Source organism: Oxyura jamaicensis, chromosome 2, assembly GCF_011077185.1.
Source record: "Oxyura jamaicensis isolate SHBP4307 breed ruddy duck chromosome 2, BPBGC_Ojam_1.0, whole genome shotgun sequence".
In the NCBI taxonomy this organism is placed as follows: Eukaryota; Metazoa; Chordata; class Aves; order Anseriformes; family Anatidae; genus Oxyura; species Oxyura jamaicensis.
The window spans coordinates 10,125,127-10,141,472 of NC_048894.1; the positions used below are offsets into that span (position 1 = coordinate 10,125,127).

The 16,346-nt window shown below is 36.1% G+C and overlaps 1 protein-coding gene across 2 annotated transcripts in view; it reads right to left on the reverse strand.

Annotated features, from left to right (window-relative positions):
- Window positions 1-3,875: 3,875 nt before the first annotated feature.
- The window catches only part of NCAPG2 (non-SMC condensin II complex subunit G2), a 44,189-nt gene continuing 31,718 nt past the window's right edge, over window positions 3,876-16,346 (reverse strand). For both annotated transcript variants that reach the window (XM_035319347.1, XM_035319348.1), the window contains exons 24-28: window positions 15,675-15,818; window positions 15,029-15,132; window positions 12,280-12,377; window positions 11,768-11,870; window positions 3,876-6,737 (exon numbers count right to left, since the gene is read on the reverse strand). In XM_035319347.1, the coding sequence (XP_035175238.1) occupies window positions 6,680-6,737; window positions 11,768-11,870; window positions 12,280-12,377; window positions 15,029-15,132; window positions 15,675-15,818 (507 nt within the window). In that variant the 3' untranslated portion in view covers window positions 3,876-6,679. The remainder of the gene's footprint in view (window positions 6,738-11,767; window positions 11,871-12,279; window positions 12,378-15,028; window positions 15,133-15,674; window positions 15,819-16,346) is intronic.

Below are 16,346 nucleotides of genomic sequence, written 5' to 3' on the forward strand. Positions count from 1 at the left end.
TCAGCAGCTCTTGGGCTGCTTATTGCTGAAGACTCATTGGGCTAAGCTCATCTCTCTGAGTCCTATCTGAAAAATGTTCCTCTGCTTACTCTAATAGAGAAAAACCTGGTGGTGACCTAAAGACCAAAATATTTCCTATAGCTGTTGTATGACTATAAACACAGAGTATTACTGAGAAAAAGTCTGGGAGGATATCTAGAACTGAATATATTTGATAGCAACTCAGAACAGAGCAAGAGCTGAGTTCAGCTCATTTTCACATTGGTTTTATAGCTTAATTCTTACTAAGATGGGTTATTTTGAGTAGCATAAATAAATAAATGAATAAAGTGCATAGTTTTTAGTGTAAAAATGTTAGAAATTCTTGCTCGGGGCATTCTGGTGTCTCAAAGCACAAGACCATTGCTTATGAGGAGTTTCTTTTAAAGGAAGGCTACTGAGGATTTGCTGTGACCTGAAAAAAAAAAATGTAGGGAAAGTTCATGGTAATGACAGCTGGGTAAAGGAACATTGTTTGGACTCTGCCAAAATTACATTGTGTCTTTGTAAGCACAAGATTACGTTAAGAATATTCATAGGGTTTGGTGAAACTATTATAAGTTGAATAATAGACAGGATGCTCTTTTCCTGTTCTGAATCACTGCTTTAAAAAGCCTTCCCTTTGCTCTCTGTTATGGTTCAGAGTGTTCTGGTGGAGCATCACAGACCAAACAAAAACACTTACTTGACTTCTCAAGGGAATCTTCCTCCTAGGCTGAGCATTTCTCATGAACTTTCCTGCTCTGTATAATGGAGCTTCCACTGCGTATGACCAGGCAGGTTGAATCATACAGATTTATTTTCTAATGCAATGTTAATAAACGTTGATCCATTGCTCTCAATAAAGCCAAGGAGTCACTATGAACTTTGAAAAAGCAGGCCGCTATTGCAAAAATCATACTAGTTAGAATTTGTGTTTTCTTGTGCCATCCTAACATTCAGTGAGAAATTTATGGAGGGGTCGGAAGCTCCTGGCTTATTGAAAAACAAGGGCTGGGGAGAGCAGAAGAAACAGAGATGCTGGGCCCAGAGCTGGGGCTGAGCAGCGGCAGCCATGTAGAGGGGCAGGGAAGGCTCAGAGGTAGGATTTTGGGGGTGAATTCCTCCCTCACAGGCCTCTGGGCCCTGCGCTAAGAACCGCCTCGAGTCCTGCCCTGGCCTGGGCCCACTGTGCTGGAAAGAAGCCAGGAGCAGAAAGGGGAATGCCACCTCGTGGCAGGGGAATTTCTCCAGGTGATTCATGAGGCAGAGGAAAGAGGTCCCTGCTCTGAGTTTTCTGACAGATATTCTAGTGTTCTGTCATAAAATCCCCTGTACTACTGATGAGAAATGGAATATCACAGTGAAAAGGTGGCAAAAGTACAATATGCCACTAGCAGGAGTTAAACACCGTTAGAAGAGGTTCTAAGACAAAAATAAACTTGTAATTGCTATTTTCATTAGCAGTTGAATAAAATTAGAAGTAAAATGGTATCCTAAACTGGAATTGCAACAGGAAGTGTAAGAGGTAAAGGGAAGAAGATGGTCTTTGCTGTAGGTTTGTGAGGAAAGAATTCTCCTCTTTCTCTTCAACTCTTAAAAATAAATAAAACTGTTTCCATATATATATAGTTCCACAAGTTAAACAGATTTCAGGAGCCAAAAGCATTGCGCCTGTTCTGCTGTGCTAATTGCATAGGAGAACCCCATCAGATAGAGCAGCGCCTTCTAATGTTTGATCCCATTGAAAGGAGTTCGCTTTCAAGCATTCAATCAACGGATCGTGATACACTGATAAATTAAAAACTGCAAGCTGGGTTCCCTGCTCTCGGCGTGCTGCTCAGGGCAGTTGAAGGCTGTGATCTTCACCAGGAAGATAAGATTTCCCCAGAGGCGGGCTGACTTGTGATGGATGGCTCAGGAGCCAAATATTGCTGTCTATGCCAGCACAGATCAAATCAGGGAACCAGGAGGGCTGTAATCAGATTCCTCCACGAGTTCTCTCAGTTCCTTGCATCTTGATTTCCTTGCTGGCTGACTGATTTTACGTTTCTTCTTTTTCAGTCTTAACATAATGTAAACTTTCTAAGACACAAGAGCAGACATCTGCAAAAGTAAACAAACAAACAAACCAAACCTGTAAGCACCAAAAGTTAATACCCTCACCTTTACTTTTTTGGATTAAAAATGAGATTATTAGGTCACATACATATAGTATGCCATGCAGGTTAAGTCTCAGACATTCTTGCTACTATCCTTAAATTTGGATGTTGTTGCAAGGATCCAGCCTGGATGGACCAAAATGTCTGAAGGCAGCTGTTGTGGTCGTCAAACTGAACATTCCCCTTATAGTGCTTGTACGTGGGCAAATTCAACTGCTAGGGCTGGTGACTGGCTAAAAGCAAAGATTGAAGCAGCTTTCCTTGTAAAAGAAGAATTTTGTGTGATGAACAGCCCCACGAAAACAGCCGTCCTGCAAGTCAAAAGCAGTGGCCCATCAAAAGGAACCTGGGGACAGAGGATGAAAGGGAACTCTCCTTTTGTCATGAGGGATTGTCACTTACTAAATAAATGACAACCTTTGAAACTTCTTTCGGTGGGAAGAAATACCACAAGCAAAACCATTTTCTGTATACTGTGTACTAGAAGCATGCAATCTTGGAGAACAGTGTAAGAAAGGGCACTGCTTCTGTCTCATTTGGGGAGCAAAAAGAGGCCCCGCAGTAAAAGGAGCTTTTCCTTCTGTGAAGCAGTCAGTGGGTGACTTGGGGCATGCTGGCCTTAAATAGTCTGGCTCGGGAACTAGGGTCACTTTTTTTTTTTTTTTTTAAAGTACTCTCTTAGATTGGTCTAATTGGATTTGTACCCTCTTACAGATGCTGCATTTTTACTTCAGCTGCTATTCTGAGAAAATGAAGTTGCTAATACGTGCCTTTCTTAATAAGCACAGCAAGATCGCCGAAAGGTCAGCGCATGAAGCTGACATTTCTTGATATTAAGCCGGTACGTGGGTACCAATTTAGGCAATTAGTAAGTACGGATTGTTATATTAAGAAACAAAGGAAAAAAATCAATATTCTTTATTCACATGAACAGCACAAACAGTTGGGTGTTTAATAAGTGCCCCAAAAGGCAGAAAAGCAAATGGCAGTACATCCACAAAGAGCCCGAAAGGAGGCTGGGCTGGCTCTGTCCTGTTCTTGGATGTAGGCATATGGCCACAGACGTACCTTTCCAGCAAATATATATGTACTTAAAACGTAAGCTTTGCAGCAAAGCATCTGTTACTGCAGCATGCAAAAATTATTAAAACCAGGACAAGGGTCATTACAGGAATAATAAGGCGGGTGAGAAACTGATTGAACAGAAGAGGGAAAAAGTACCAAGAAAAGCATAGAGTGAGGTGGTCCTCTGGTAAATCATACCAGAGCAAAAAGTTGGTAACAGCTGCTACTTCCTATAGTCATAAGCAGTAAGAAAGTGCCAGAACTACCACTGTGATACTGCTTTGAAAACTGCTGACTAACTGAGCAGAAGGTGAATTTCCACCATTAAAGCTTCCTCAGTGCTAATGGATGTAATTTGTGCAGCTTTTCTAGGAACATGATGTGTAACCAGAAAAATGACCCACTGGTAGTGGAGGACTAAGGACGCATCTATGCCGAACAGCATGACTTGGTAAAAAAAAAAAATCCCAATGATTTCAACTTGGAAAAGCTGAACAGATCTCAGTGGGTCTGTTCCAAAACTGTGGGAACTTCTCTGACATACAGGTGGGATAGCACAGTGAGCCAAATCTACTCTGATTATCAGTCATTCCATAACAAGAAGCAAAGACCAATCCTTCTCCCCCAACAGCACTACAAAGGCACTTTTAATCAGTAAGATAAAACAAATCTGATTTACAGGTTTACAAAAAATAATTCAGCTTAAGAAATATACTATTTATTTATATATGAAGAAAAGATAAATATAAGGATTTAACATTTTGGCAAGACTTAGTTTGCAATGAGAACACCAAGTAAAACCTTATTATATTGTTGTGAGATTTACCACAAGGACCCAAGGAGAAAGCACTTGACAGACTTTGGCTCACAGAATTCAAAGAAAGAACCGTCATTGATTGTGTTGCAGAAATCCCATGGCTTTTCATATATCAGAGGAGTTAGAACCGGACCGGATCTCGGGCTGAGATCTCTACACAAGCTCCACTGCCACCACAGCACAATTTCAACACACTTGAGAACCACTTGAGTATCAGCCACAATAGAATATGGCCAAAGGCTCATCTTTAAGTTTTCTTACCTTCCCCTACAATATTGCCTCTAAGTTCTTCAGAATAAATCAGCCTATTTCTGATGTTGGTAGTTGCCTTTATTTCTTTCAGGCTCTGGGATATTGGGTCTGTAACAGGTATTCCATAGAAAATGGAAACTGAAAAAGCAGTGCTATAGACCAAGGGAAAAAAAAAAAAAAAAGGCAGTAACTTAGATTCTCTTCTAATCTAATATGAGCAAATAATGAAAGATTGAGAAGCAGAAAAAAATGAAAGTGATTTACATATTCATTAACTAATTTGTATAATCAGAAGATTTAAAAGGTCATTACTGGAACACCTGCCTGTTAACAGATGTAGAAGACTGAAGGCCAAAGAACACAGTTTTTATAAAGATGTTGATGGATAAACAGTTGGCAGATCTACAGCTACCTGCTGGGGCAGCTTTAGACTTTTTGGCTCAGGCTACCACTGTGGATAAAGTAAATCTTCTGGAATTCACATAGCCATACACATATCCATACTGACTTGCCTGTTGTGAAGCCTGACAGTTGTTTGTTAAGGATTTGATTATTTTTAAATATCAACATTCCACCTAAATAAGCTTCTGTCTAGGAGTGAAATTTTATGCACTAAAAAAGTTACCGACTCCTATGACAGAAAGATGCCTGATAGATGGGGGACACAGCACTATGCACAGATCCTAATCAAGAATAAAGAGTCTGTCTTAATTTAGCTAAATTTGCTAATTTCTGTGTCAGTGCCACCCTGTAACACTGGAGATCTCAATGAGCCATTTATATAGATACTAAATGCAAAGCATCCTGCCCCATTTTGAAGATAACTAAGTGTTAGATATCCAAGTTTAAGCTAGTCCCTGTACACTATCTTCATGGTCTCTGGCTGAATCATTTTCTGGGGATACCTACTAGATCTACTTCTAAAATAGGTTAAAAAAAAAAGTAAAAAATTAATTTAGACATCTAATTTATAGATGCCTCAGTTAAGGCAAAATAACAGGCAATCAGCATTGTATGACTAGTTTTAGGAGAGCATCTGTTCACATTAAAAAGTTAGTTAACTGGCCTACATGTCTCTGCTACCTGCAGTATTAATTTATAAAATTAGCCAAATGTACAGCAATTAAAACTTATTTAAACTGGGAAGAAGCTCAGAAGATAAGATAGTCCAACCTCCAGATCAGGCAGGGCAAACTTCAAAATTATTTCATGTTGGTTAGGGCCTTGGCAGTCGAGTTCTCATCTCCAAGGATGGATCTTCCATGGTCTTTCTGGTGAACCCATTCCTGTTCCACTTTCAGTTTCTGTTTACTTTCATCCTTTTTTCTTTCGCACATAAAAGAGTATTTCTCTTGCTGCAGTGTGTGTCCACTGCCTCGTGTTTTCTTGATGTGTACCTCTGAGCAGTCTTTTCTTAATCCTCCTCACACAGAGGACAGCAGTAAGGTTGCTCTTCTGCACTTGCCAATGCTGGTAGGTAGAATTAGTCTGCTACAGGTGGAGGACTTTGTGCATGTTCAAGTTGAACTTTGAGATTTGTTGTTCCTTATGTCCAGCTCATCAGGATTCCACTGAATCAGACAACCCTTCCCCTCAAAAATATCAACCACTGCTCCCACACTGGTGTCATCTGCCAACTGACTGAGGCGGCACTTCACTCCATTGCCCAGGCTTTTAGCTGAGATGTTAAGCAGTACTGGCAACAGTATCTGCCCTGAAGAATGCCACTAATTATCAGTATGACGCTGTAGCACCCTTATTCTCCAAGTCCCATTGCCCAACCAGTTTTCCACCCTTCTTACAGATCATCCATACAGTCCATCTCCCTCCATGTTGGTTACAAAAATACTACATAAGCCTTGGTAAAAAGTCCTGCAAAGAACAGAAAAGGTGACATCCTCTGCTCTCTCTTTGTTCACAACAGGAAATGAAATGAGGTTGGTCAGGAAGAATTTGCCCCTGGTGAATACATGCTGGCAATACCCAATCACTATTTTGTCCTTCACGAGTCTCAAAATGACTTCTATAACATCTACAAATAGGCTCTATAATTTTATCCAGGTCTGAGGCTACGTGCTACCTCAGCGTATGAGAATATACAATTATTGTTTTATAAAAACAAAAATACTGTTTTGTTTTTTTTACCTCCCCCATATATGACAGTTTGATACAAAACAACCTCCTTACAAGTCTTTGAGAATCTTTACTACTACATGATTTCTATACAAGCTTTTGTACATTTTGCCTTTTTTTTAAATGTACAGAGTAACAGAAAATAAAACTCTTAATAAATTTACAAGATAATTGCTTTTTAACACAGTACATCTACCTGCCTTTAATTTTCATTACAAAAGCTTCCATGCGGTCAAGGATTCAAACATTCATCCAAAATTTTCAGAGATGATTCATACAGGATTCTGAAACTGCATAAAAGAATGCAAAACAGGATTAGGCATGCTCATACTATGATCAATCCTCAGCTACTTGATTCTAAGAGAAATCTAAGAGATCTCTTTGACAAGTTATTTCATATATGCCTTTACAAAATTACTTTGGAAACCAGTTGTTTTTCTTCAACTTACCCATTTTTTTGCTGACCACCTCTAGCTACACTGAAATCTACAAAAAATCATTTTAATTTGCTATGTGAATTCAAGCACATTTTCAAATATTTAATCATCTGTATTTCATGTGTATTTAAAAGCACAACTCATTTTCTTCACAGCATTTTCACTGCATTTTATATTTTTTTAAACTTGGTCAAATCCTTTACTGCTAGTTTATAATAAAGCTATTTTTCAGTCTTCTACTTTTTTCCTTTCATCCTCATTCTTCAGTCTTCATAATTTTTCTTCTCAACTCAGTAATTTTTTCCCCAAGCCTGAGCTTTCTGTTTTATCCTTATTAACTACATGCGTCAGCTGCTTATACATCCATCTTAGTCACTTTCTTACTCTTTTGTTTCACATCACTCCCTAAACAGTCTCAAAAAGGTCAGCTTTCAAACTCCCATTTGGTAGGCCCTTTTTATTTTCTTGCACTCCCAGAAACTGTCACTCACCTAGCCTTTGCAGGTGCATTCTCATGCAACTTCTTCTAATACTGCTTGAAAACATCCTCACTAGACAGAAAGACTGTGGTCTTCTGTCAAAATATTATTTTATTATTTCATCGTTAACCATTATAAACTTTATCCTTCGTATTACTTTTGTAAAAGATTCTGCTACCTGTATTTCTCTCTCTTTTTTTTTTTTTTTTTTTTCCTTTTTTTTCTTTTTTCTTTTTTAAATTACAGTCCTATACCAATGGCCTGGAATAAGCAAGATATGTCAGACATTAATCATGCTGAGTTAGGGCGTTCATCAAGGAGACACCAAGACCAGAAAAACAACAGGAAACTGTATTTTCTTAACAGTATATTGGATGCCAGGTCTTCCTGAATTCAGACTGCCATGGTTATGCCACATACTCTTCCTTTATTATGCTAACAGCCTTCAAGCCATCATGAATCTCTACTGACAAAATAACCTAGTATACTAATTTTATAACACATTTTAATAATTAGTTAAGTACTGTGGTCATATACACAATGCCACTTTGTATAATTTATTTATTTTTATTTATTTATTTTACAATCTACGGCTAACAGAGAAATACTTTTATAAAGTTGGACCATCTATCAACACCAAGGTCAAGGTGCAGGCAATAAGCTATGATTCAGGATAACTGCAAGCCTCCCCAAACAAATTTAAGTTAGTTTTACTAGGTACCACTGTGGTACGTGTTGATAGGAGGCAGACAAGTCATACACAAAGTTATGTCACAAAACAATGCGAGAGTCAGTATTTATAGATGCCATGAGAGTGCAATAAGGAGTTTTGGAAGCTACTTAAATGATAACATTAAAGAAATATCTTCCAGCACATCCATTAGCTCAGTTTAAATTCTAATGCCTACATACTAAGATGCTAATTAAATATAGAATATTTTTAAAAAGGTGTTATTTTATAGCACATTTGTTTCACAGAGCATGAAATACTTCTCTAGCTAGAAGAAATCACTGCACTGGAAGCTTCATTGGCCTTTTTTTTTTCCCCTAGAAATAAATACTTGCATTTTATAAACTAAATTAATGTGTGTGCCATTACTCTTGAGGAAATTCTCTCAATATACAATTTGCTGTCCAGAATTTTAAAGTGCGCTGAACAGCAATTTTAGACCCACAGGGCCTTCTTAAACTGCTAGCTCAGCTGAAGAGGAAAGACTAAATTACAATGAAAAGTTTTGCTTCTAAATTAGTATAACAACTCCTTGTTTAATGGCAGCATTTTAAGTACTCCACCGGACAGGAGTTTTACTTATTTATTTCATTGCTAATATGTAATAGATGACTGCTATGTTAAATTTAAGATGCTGGCACAGAATGCCAAGTCTCTTGGGAAATTAAAGAATATCCCTGTTTCACGGTATACCTGGGTATTAAATAAAAATAATCCATCAGAGTTGTTAGGAGATAATGTATGCAGAAGTCAGAAGCAATAATACCTTGAAGTATGAATTAAAAACACGGTAATAAGCTTTAGCATGCATCAGTGCAACATCATGCCTTTCAAGATTACGGTCAAAGCAATTATCTTACATCTAACTTGCAGCATACCATAATTAACATTTAGGGGCTTGGTAAGTAGAGTGGAAAAAGACAATGATAAAATCGTTTACAAACAACAGTGCACATTTCAGACTGTATATAATCACCTTTTAGTTATACATTAGCATGCTAGTGCTAGAGCACTAAAAATAAGTGTCTTCAGACACTAGCAGCCCAGCCTGTTCCAGCAGAACACCTATCTGAGAAAGGCACGAATAATTAATCAAATTTAACACAAGTGCACTAATAATTAATCAAGGAGAAGCTAATCATTAAAGAACTTCCTCTTAACGTTTTCCTATATGAATTTGTTTATCCTTCTGAGGAGAGAAGGGAGGGAAAAAAAACACCAAAAACTCACAACATATTTGCAGGAGTTCTTGAATTCTATAATTCTCCCAAGATCAGAAGTGATCGCAAAGCATTGCAGAATTTTCTACGATCATACTGTAAATCTGATTTTGGTTACAAATACTTTCCACCATCACGCTCCTATTCCTAAGCTTTTAATTTTATCTACAACTATCTCTTGCTTTTGTATGATACAAAGGTAGTCATTCATATATCACAAAATTAAAGCACTGTGTAGCATCTTATGCTCTTCATCTGCCCCAACTTGTAGGATGATTTGTCCCTGTTCACTGGGCAGAGATGTTCATATAGATTCACAAAGCAATTATCTGTGTTCTTACTGGAATTTATAGGCAGTAGTGCACTCAAGTGGTAGCAATTATTCATTTTAATGTGCCTATTTATTTAATCATGTTAAGATTTGCTTTAAATTCTCAGCCACTGTCTTGATTAAAGGAATTGCGTAACTGAATCATGATACTCTGCTGCTCACCTTTCTTTTCCAAGTCATAATTATCATTTTTAAAAATATTCTGGTAGAACACTTGGCAACCCAGCACTACATGACTCAATGGAAAAAAAAAATACTGTTTATTTTTGCTTGACTTTCTTTCTATGCTAAGTTACAACCAAAAGAACTTTGTTCACAGCCCAGTAACTAATTAAAATGAGCTACCCAGGAAGCAGAGTCACTATGATGAAGTTTTAGAAATCTAACCATGCAGTGATTATTTATCTACTTATTTATTTTTGTTTTTATCAATTTTATGTTACATGAGCACGACCTCTGCAGAAGCCACTCTTAAAATCTGGATAGCCATATTTCTGTTTTCTGATTTCTTGTCAGACAGAAAATGGAAGAATAGGTTGATATTTTATTTAAAAAAAAACAAAGTAAAAAAAAAATAAATCTGTTTTGATTGCTATAACTGAGGTAACCCACAAACCTTTATGGGTTTACTTCTTCATATTACATAAGTCATTTAAAGAGCTACATAACACCCCTTAGGCTCTGATATAATAGATTTAAATGAGCAAATAAGTGTTTTGTTAGCAAAAAAGCGCTACCACTGTACCTCCTGCACTTCTGAATCACATCTAAATGTATATTTACTGCACAGCCCTTTAAAAGTTCTACCACTGCCAGAACAAGTTAGTGTAGCTATCGGGCTTCTTGACAGAACTCAAGTGCAATGAGGGACACCAGTTCAGTCACAGCAGAGCCGCGGAAGGTCTCTGTCTTGCACAAAGCCACGTGCCTCAGGCCAACGATCCACCAGAAGAATGGGCTGTAGAAGTGTGTTTATGTTTGAAAGAAATGCAAGAAATGGTTAAATAAAATTAAGAATTATTTATTATTGATTGATTTCAACAGCCTCCTCATGTTCAGAACAATGTGGTGCATTGCTAGCTTCTTTCAGTATGGATAAATATCTGTTACCAATTTGGTTCTTTATCTAGTTATCCCTATACTACCTTGTTGAATATCTTGAAGAATTATTTTCCACAAAATAAGTTATCTGTTCTGTTATTCAAGGGTAGAAGAGATGGAAAAAAATATATGTAAAGAAATCAGTTATCTTTCCTGCACTGTGCCTACCCTTCTCAGTTCCTAACCCTACCCCTATCAGGAGACCCAGGGAACTGTAAGTTAGTTTCTGTTAAGTTAAAAATGTGTTACGTTATTTAAATTCCAGTAGTCTGTTTTCTCCACAGACTGTTTGTGCTTCTTAATGTCTACTTCGCATGTTTTCTATTTCCACAGGCAGTTCAATAACAAGGCAGAGATCAAATGTTAAAATTTTCTTTTAGACTTGAGCAATTTTGAAACACTTGAGGCTAAATCACTCACAGTTGTTGTCTGCCTTAGGCAGGTCTGCAATAAATGCTTGCAAATGCAACTTAGCCAATAACATTCAAGAATCCCCCCAAAAAATAATCCCCCAAAAAACTAAAAGTCAACCACATGTGAAACAGAAATCTTAAAAATGACCAAAATAAAATCAACTGTGGAAAGGTCTAAAAGCCAGTGTTATATTCACTTAAATTTTTAACACCTGCATATGTGTTCATTGATACACCTAATACCAAGATCCATGAGAAAAATCTTCTAGTAATAGAAACTTTAAATAGACTACTTTGTTTGTCCTACACCTGCTGCAAACAAAACTGAGTTTGAGTACTGTGACAGGATGAAGTCATAATGCATTCAAATTAAATGAAAAAAAAAAAAAAAAAAACACCCCAAAATATGTAAAGATTACAATCACAGCAAATGTACTGGCAGGAAATTTAATACTGTGCTGAGCTCGATATCTCAAGATTTTTACCCACTATTTTAAACCTTGCAATCATTCAGAATGCTCCAGCTGTATTACTTCAGTAGAGAACACAGCCATTTACTGCAGAAACGGTATAGAAGACTTTAGTGTTCATTTCCCAATGCACATTTACCTTTCTGTATTGCTAGATTCTTCTGTGGCAGTTTCCTTGTACGTTATCAGCTTTCTTTGAATGACAGGTGCAATATCCTTTAGCAGTGAAGGTCTGTGCTTACCTATGTGAAATATGATTATGTTGAAAAGTTGAACAAAAATAATGCTTTATCAAAAAATAAACTTGTGTATTTTCATAGGCTATCTTTTTAACACCAAAGATTGTTTAATTAAAGGTTAGATATGACATAAGATTCTTACTGCCCTGGATTAATTACTGTGTGTTTCAGCAAACCAGAATAAGGAGATGGACCATATGAGTTAACAGATAATTGTATTTTTAAATTCACTGCAAAGACTGAAAGTCCAAAGCTTAACAACATCATGTGCAAGTGATATGTTCTTAAATTCTTTTGAAAAATGGTAACTTAACAGGATGAGGACCAAGTGCCTGTTGAATTTTATAAGAACTTGGCTTTTGAAAAGTAGCATAGTAGAAAAAAAAGTATTGTACAAAACAGTTCGACTGACCTTTAATTATAATCACAATGCAGACCATAGCTGTAAGACTAAAAATCTCTTCAATTTCTTTGGAGAGAATGCATTCCATTAATTTATTTAAAAATGACCTAAGGAAAAAATAAAAGGAAATATACTTTATAAATAATGTTTCCTTCAAAACCGAGCAGAACACAAGCTTGTGATTATGTTACCCTGCCACCACAGCTTCAAAGATACCATGCAGGACAAAGGATATTTATTGAGTGACTGCAAATTACATGCTTCTTGTAGAACTGTAAGAATATTTGAGTTAGCAGAATGGTAAATTGTTTGGGAAGAAAAAGTTTGTACACAGAATAAGTTTTTATGAGAAATGAAGATCTCGTGGAGTACTTCAGGAAGGATAATCTGAAAAAGGTGATAGATTTACTGCAATTTGTAGTGAAGTTTATTATTTCAATTCCTACTGGTTTAAAATATATTTATATGGCTCCAGTGTATTATTAGTAACAACTCATGCCCTTAAATCTATTTGTAGCTTGATTAGAATCTGGAGTTCAGTTAATATATTAGTCTAAAATGTGAATGTCATAAAAACAAAATTGAAGTTTTTCCAATTCAAAAAGCAGCACTGAAGAACGTTTATAGCTAAATATACCCCTGAAACACTTTCCAACTACATTTTAGATATCAAAAGCATGGACACACTAACAACTTTTCATTGTGAAGCCTGAGATAAATACTAACAATACATGTATGCATCTTAAGATAAGCACTTTTAGCAAGAGATTATAGTATTAGCAGGACATTTTAGAAATATTTTGGGAGAATATATTAAGAAAAATTAAAGATGGTAGTCAAGAAAGAGGTCTGTTTCTCCAATCAAATGCAGGGGTGAACATTCTCAAGACAGTTTCAAATTTAATGGCTCTTCCTTTTAGTATTTCAGCACAATAGAACCCTGAAATATGTTGTTAACAAAAGAACCAACCTCCTCTAACGATTCAGTGAATAAAACTTCAAAGAAACTTTTGAGCTTCTACAGAGATCAGAGAATGATGACACCTCTTTAAGCTCTGAAATCAGTATTCATGAAGCTGCTGGTGTATTGTATTAGCTTTATTGTATCATTGTGGAATAAACTGACCAAGTGTCAAATCCATTTCATATCACCCTTAAATTGCTGACTGATACAATTCTGCCTGGAGTTTTGACTTTGCTACCACACTGTTTACTTTAGTAAGCACACTCTTTAGTTCCATGAAGGAACTTTGTAATAGTATTAATCTGTAATAAGACTCACTGCAGAGACAGCACAGCTGTCTCCCCACCACCACAACAGGAGTCACAAGAGCCTACAAGCAGAGATAAAATAAGAATATTTCAGAACCAGAAGCTATTTCTAAATACACATATATAAGAGAGGTAAGTAATTGGTTCCTATGCAGTTTCCTACTAAGGAAAAGGATATTTGCTTAATTGTCAAATATTGCCAAGTGACAATATCATCACTGGTAGGGGGACTGAAATTAAAATTAAAAGTTTTAAATTAAAATTAAAAATTAAAATTAAAAGTAACTGAAATTCAAAGTACAAGAGATTGACTCATTAGTAACTGAAAACATAACAGATACTGCAGAACCTGGTGCAAAACGATTGTGTGTTCACAAATTACAAGTTTGCATCAGATTCTGTAACGTCCAAGGCTTTTGCATTGGCAAGGAAAGGTAATAATTTCTGAGATTTTGAATGAGTTACTACTGGACTCCTTCATTACAACCTATAAATAAAGATCTGATCACTAGAAGAATAAGTTCGAGAGGAATTTGTTGGCTTTCTGTGCCTCTTTTGAGAAAAACTGGGTAAAGTAATTGTGTTTCACTGAAACAAAGCTTCAACAGACAGCTCTGCCTCTCGTAAGAGCAAAATTTGGATTAGGAGATAGGAGACCTAGTGCTGGACTCTGTGGAGTCCTTTTTTTCCTTTTAAAAAAGTTTTAGTACTTAGGGAAAAAAAAATCTTAATCTCATGACAGCAGATATGGAGATATTCTATGCCTGTCAGGTGAAGATGTTAAGAATAGTTGTGCCAAGTCATGGAGAATCACAGGGTTTTCAAGGAATACCCATTAGCCCCTTGATTGTTCAAAATATTCTGGTGTGTATAGTCATTTAAATAAGAATTGAATATGAACAAACTAACCAAAGGAAGGAAAATAAAATTCAGTTGTGACAATTTTAGCAGATATTCATGAAATATAACAAAAAAGTTTAAGTCTTAATAATAACAGCCCTACTTTTGGGGGCTTTTAGGACACAGATATTTTAAACAGGTTTTGAACGTTACGTTTTTTTTATACAGCCATTAGTACATCTGTGACCTTATTGCAGACATTCGGGTTAAAGGACTGACGTTATTTTTGGTAAAAAACTTCTCTCTTCTAAATAATTCTGTATTGAGGGGACTAACATTTATCTTACGAGAGAAATCCAAGATGTACTATTAAAGAACTCAATTAGATGAACAGTGTCCTACATAACTCTTCAAAGTAAAAAAAAAAAAAAAAAAAAAAACACACAAAACACCAAAACATCCCCTCTCCCCCAGTCAGTATCAACAAGCATTATGTCAAGAGAAAGAGGTTGTGGTCATGCAGATGAATTTAGTAAGCATACAGTTCCTCAAAATTTATTTGAATTCAGAAATTAAAACTTTACCCAAAAAATAAACTGTTCTACATTATTAACAACCTTGGACAAATTCACGGAGAAACATTTACCTGACCACATTAACTGTCTTCATAATTATGGTCATTAAACTCCTTGAAAGAGGTGGAAGGTCTGAAACAGTCTTTGGTATAGTTAAGTCCCTTTCACTGGAAGCCTAAAAAAAGAAACAACCATCAACACCTGTAAATTAAGTATATGTTTGCAGAAAATATCCTGGCAAATCTATACTTCAGTGATTATGCTAACCAAGAGATATCCTTAAATAATTAAAGAAACATTCACATGTATTCTTTGAGCACCCTTAAACCAAAAAATGTGTAGTCCAAATTAACAAAACGATTTTAAATTAGGCTAAAATTAAAACAAATAAACAGCATTTGTACCAAGGGAAATATTTATTACTAGTTATTGTTTGTAAAGGCATAGCACACTAAACAGAAATTATCTTTTTTTGTCTCCAAGTTTCAGTATGCATACATCATTTCTAAAGACAGCCTAGATGACAGCAATTCTCTGATTCCCTGTGTTAAGTCTTTTTGGTATCAGGTTCTGAATAGCAGGGCAATGGTAAAGTCTTCTGTTTGTTCCATGCCAAAACACATGGTAGAAACACCATGGTTTCTGAATGCAGCTCTATTATTCTAATGTTATGTTTAAGAAGGAGTCAGTATAAAAACGAGTCAGCATTAACTTTACCTTCTGTAGCGCATAATTTATCTCTGCTACTATTGCATCTAGGAGAGCAGAGAGCACACCTTGGTGAACTGCTGGGCAAGATGAACGCCAGTACTGGACTGCATATACGAATTCTCCAAGAGGCATTTGAATAGAGCGAATTAACTAAAACAGAAGAAAAACTGCTGTTTGAGATTGCTTGAGTATAATTAAAAGAACTTTTTTTCAGAAGTCCTGGAAAGCAGATCGTTGTATTTTCCAGTTATCTACCTGTCTCTCTACTATATAGTCTCTGTTAAAAAATATAAAAAGCTAATGTTTCTGTGAAGATAGGACAGTCAGAAGAACTCTGCAACTTGGTCCATATATTGAAGCTGATGTACGCTGAAGCAAAAAAAATAGCTACGATTTCTTCTCTCTCCCAAGATCATAACATATATAATTGAATTCTTTCATTTTCATTGCAGATAAGGTTAATAATCTATAAGTACTAGGGTAGTTCAAGATCAGTGGTAACAGAATGCCTTGTTCTTTGTTTTACTAATTTTTCTGTTGCTACAATACCAATAATCATTAAAAAATATCCATTGGAAAATGAGAAAACCTAGAATAGTATTAGAAAAAAAAATAACCAAAAATTTATTCAGATGTTGAATGGAACAACAGCCTCAAAGTAACTAAGTGTAATGCCAC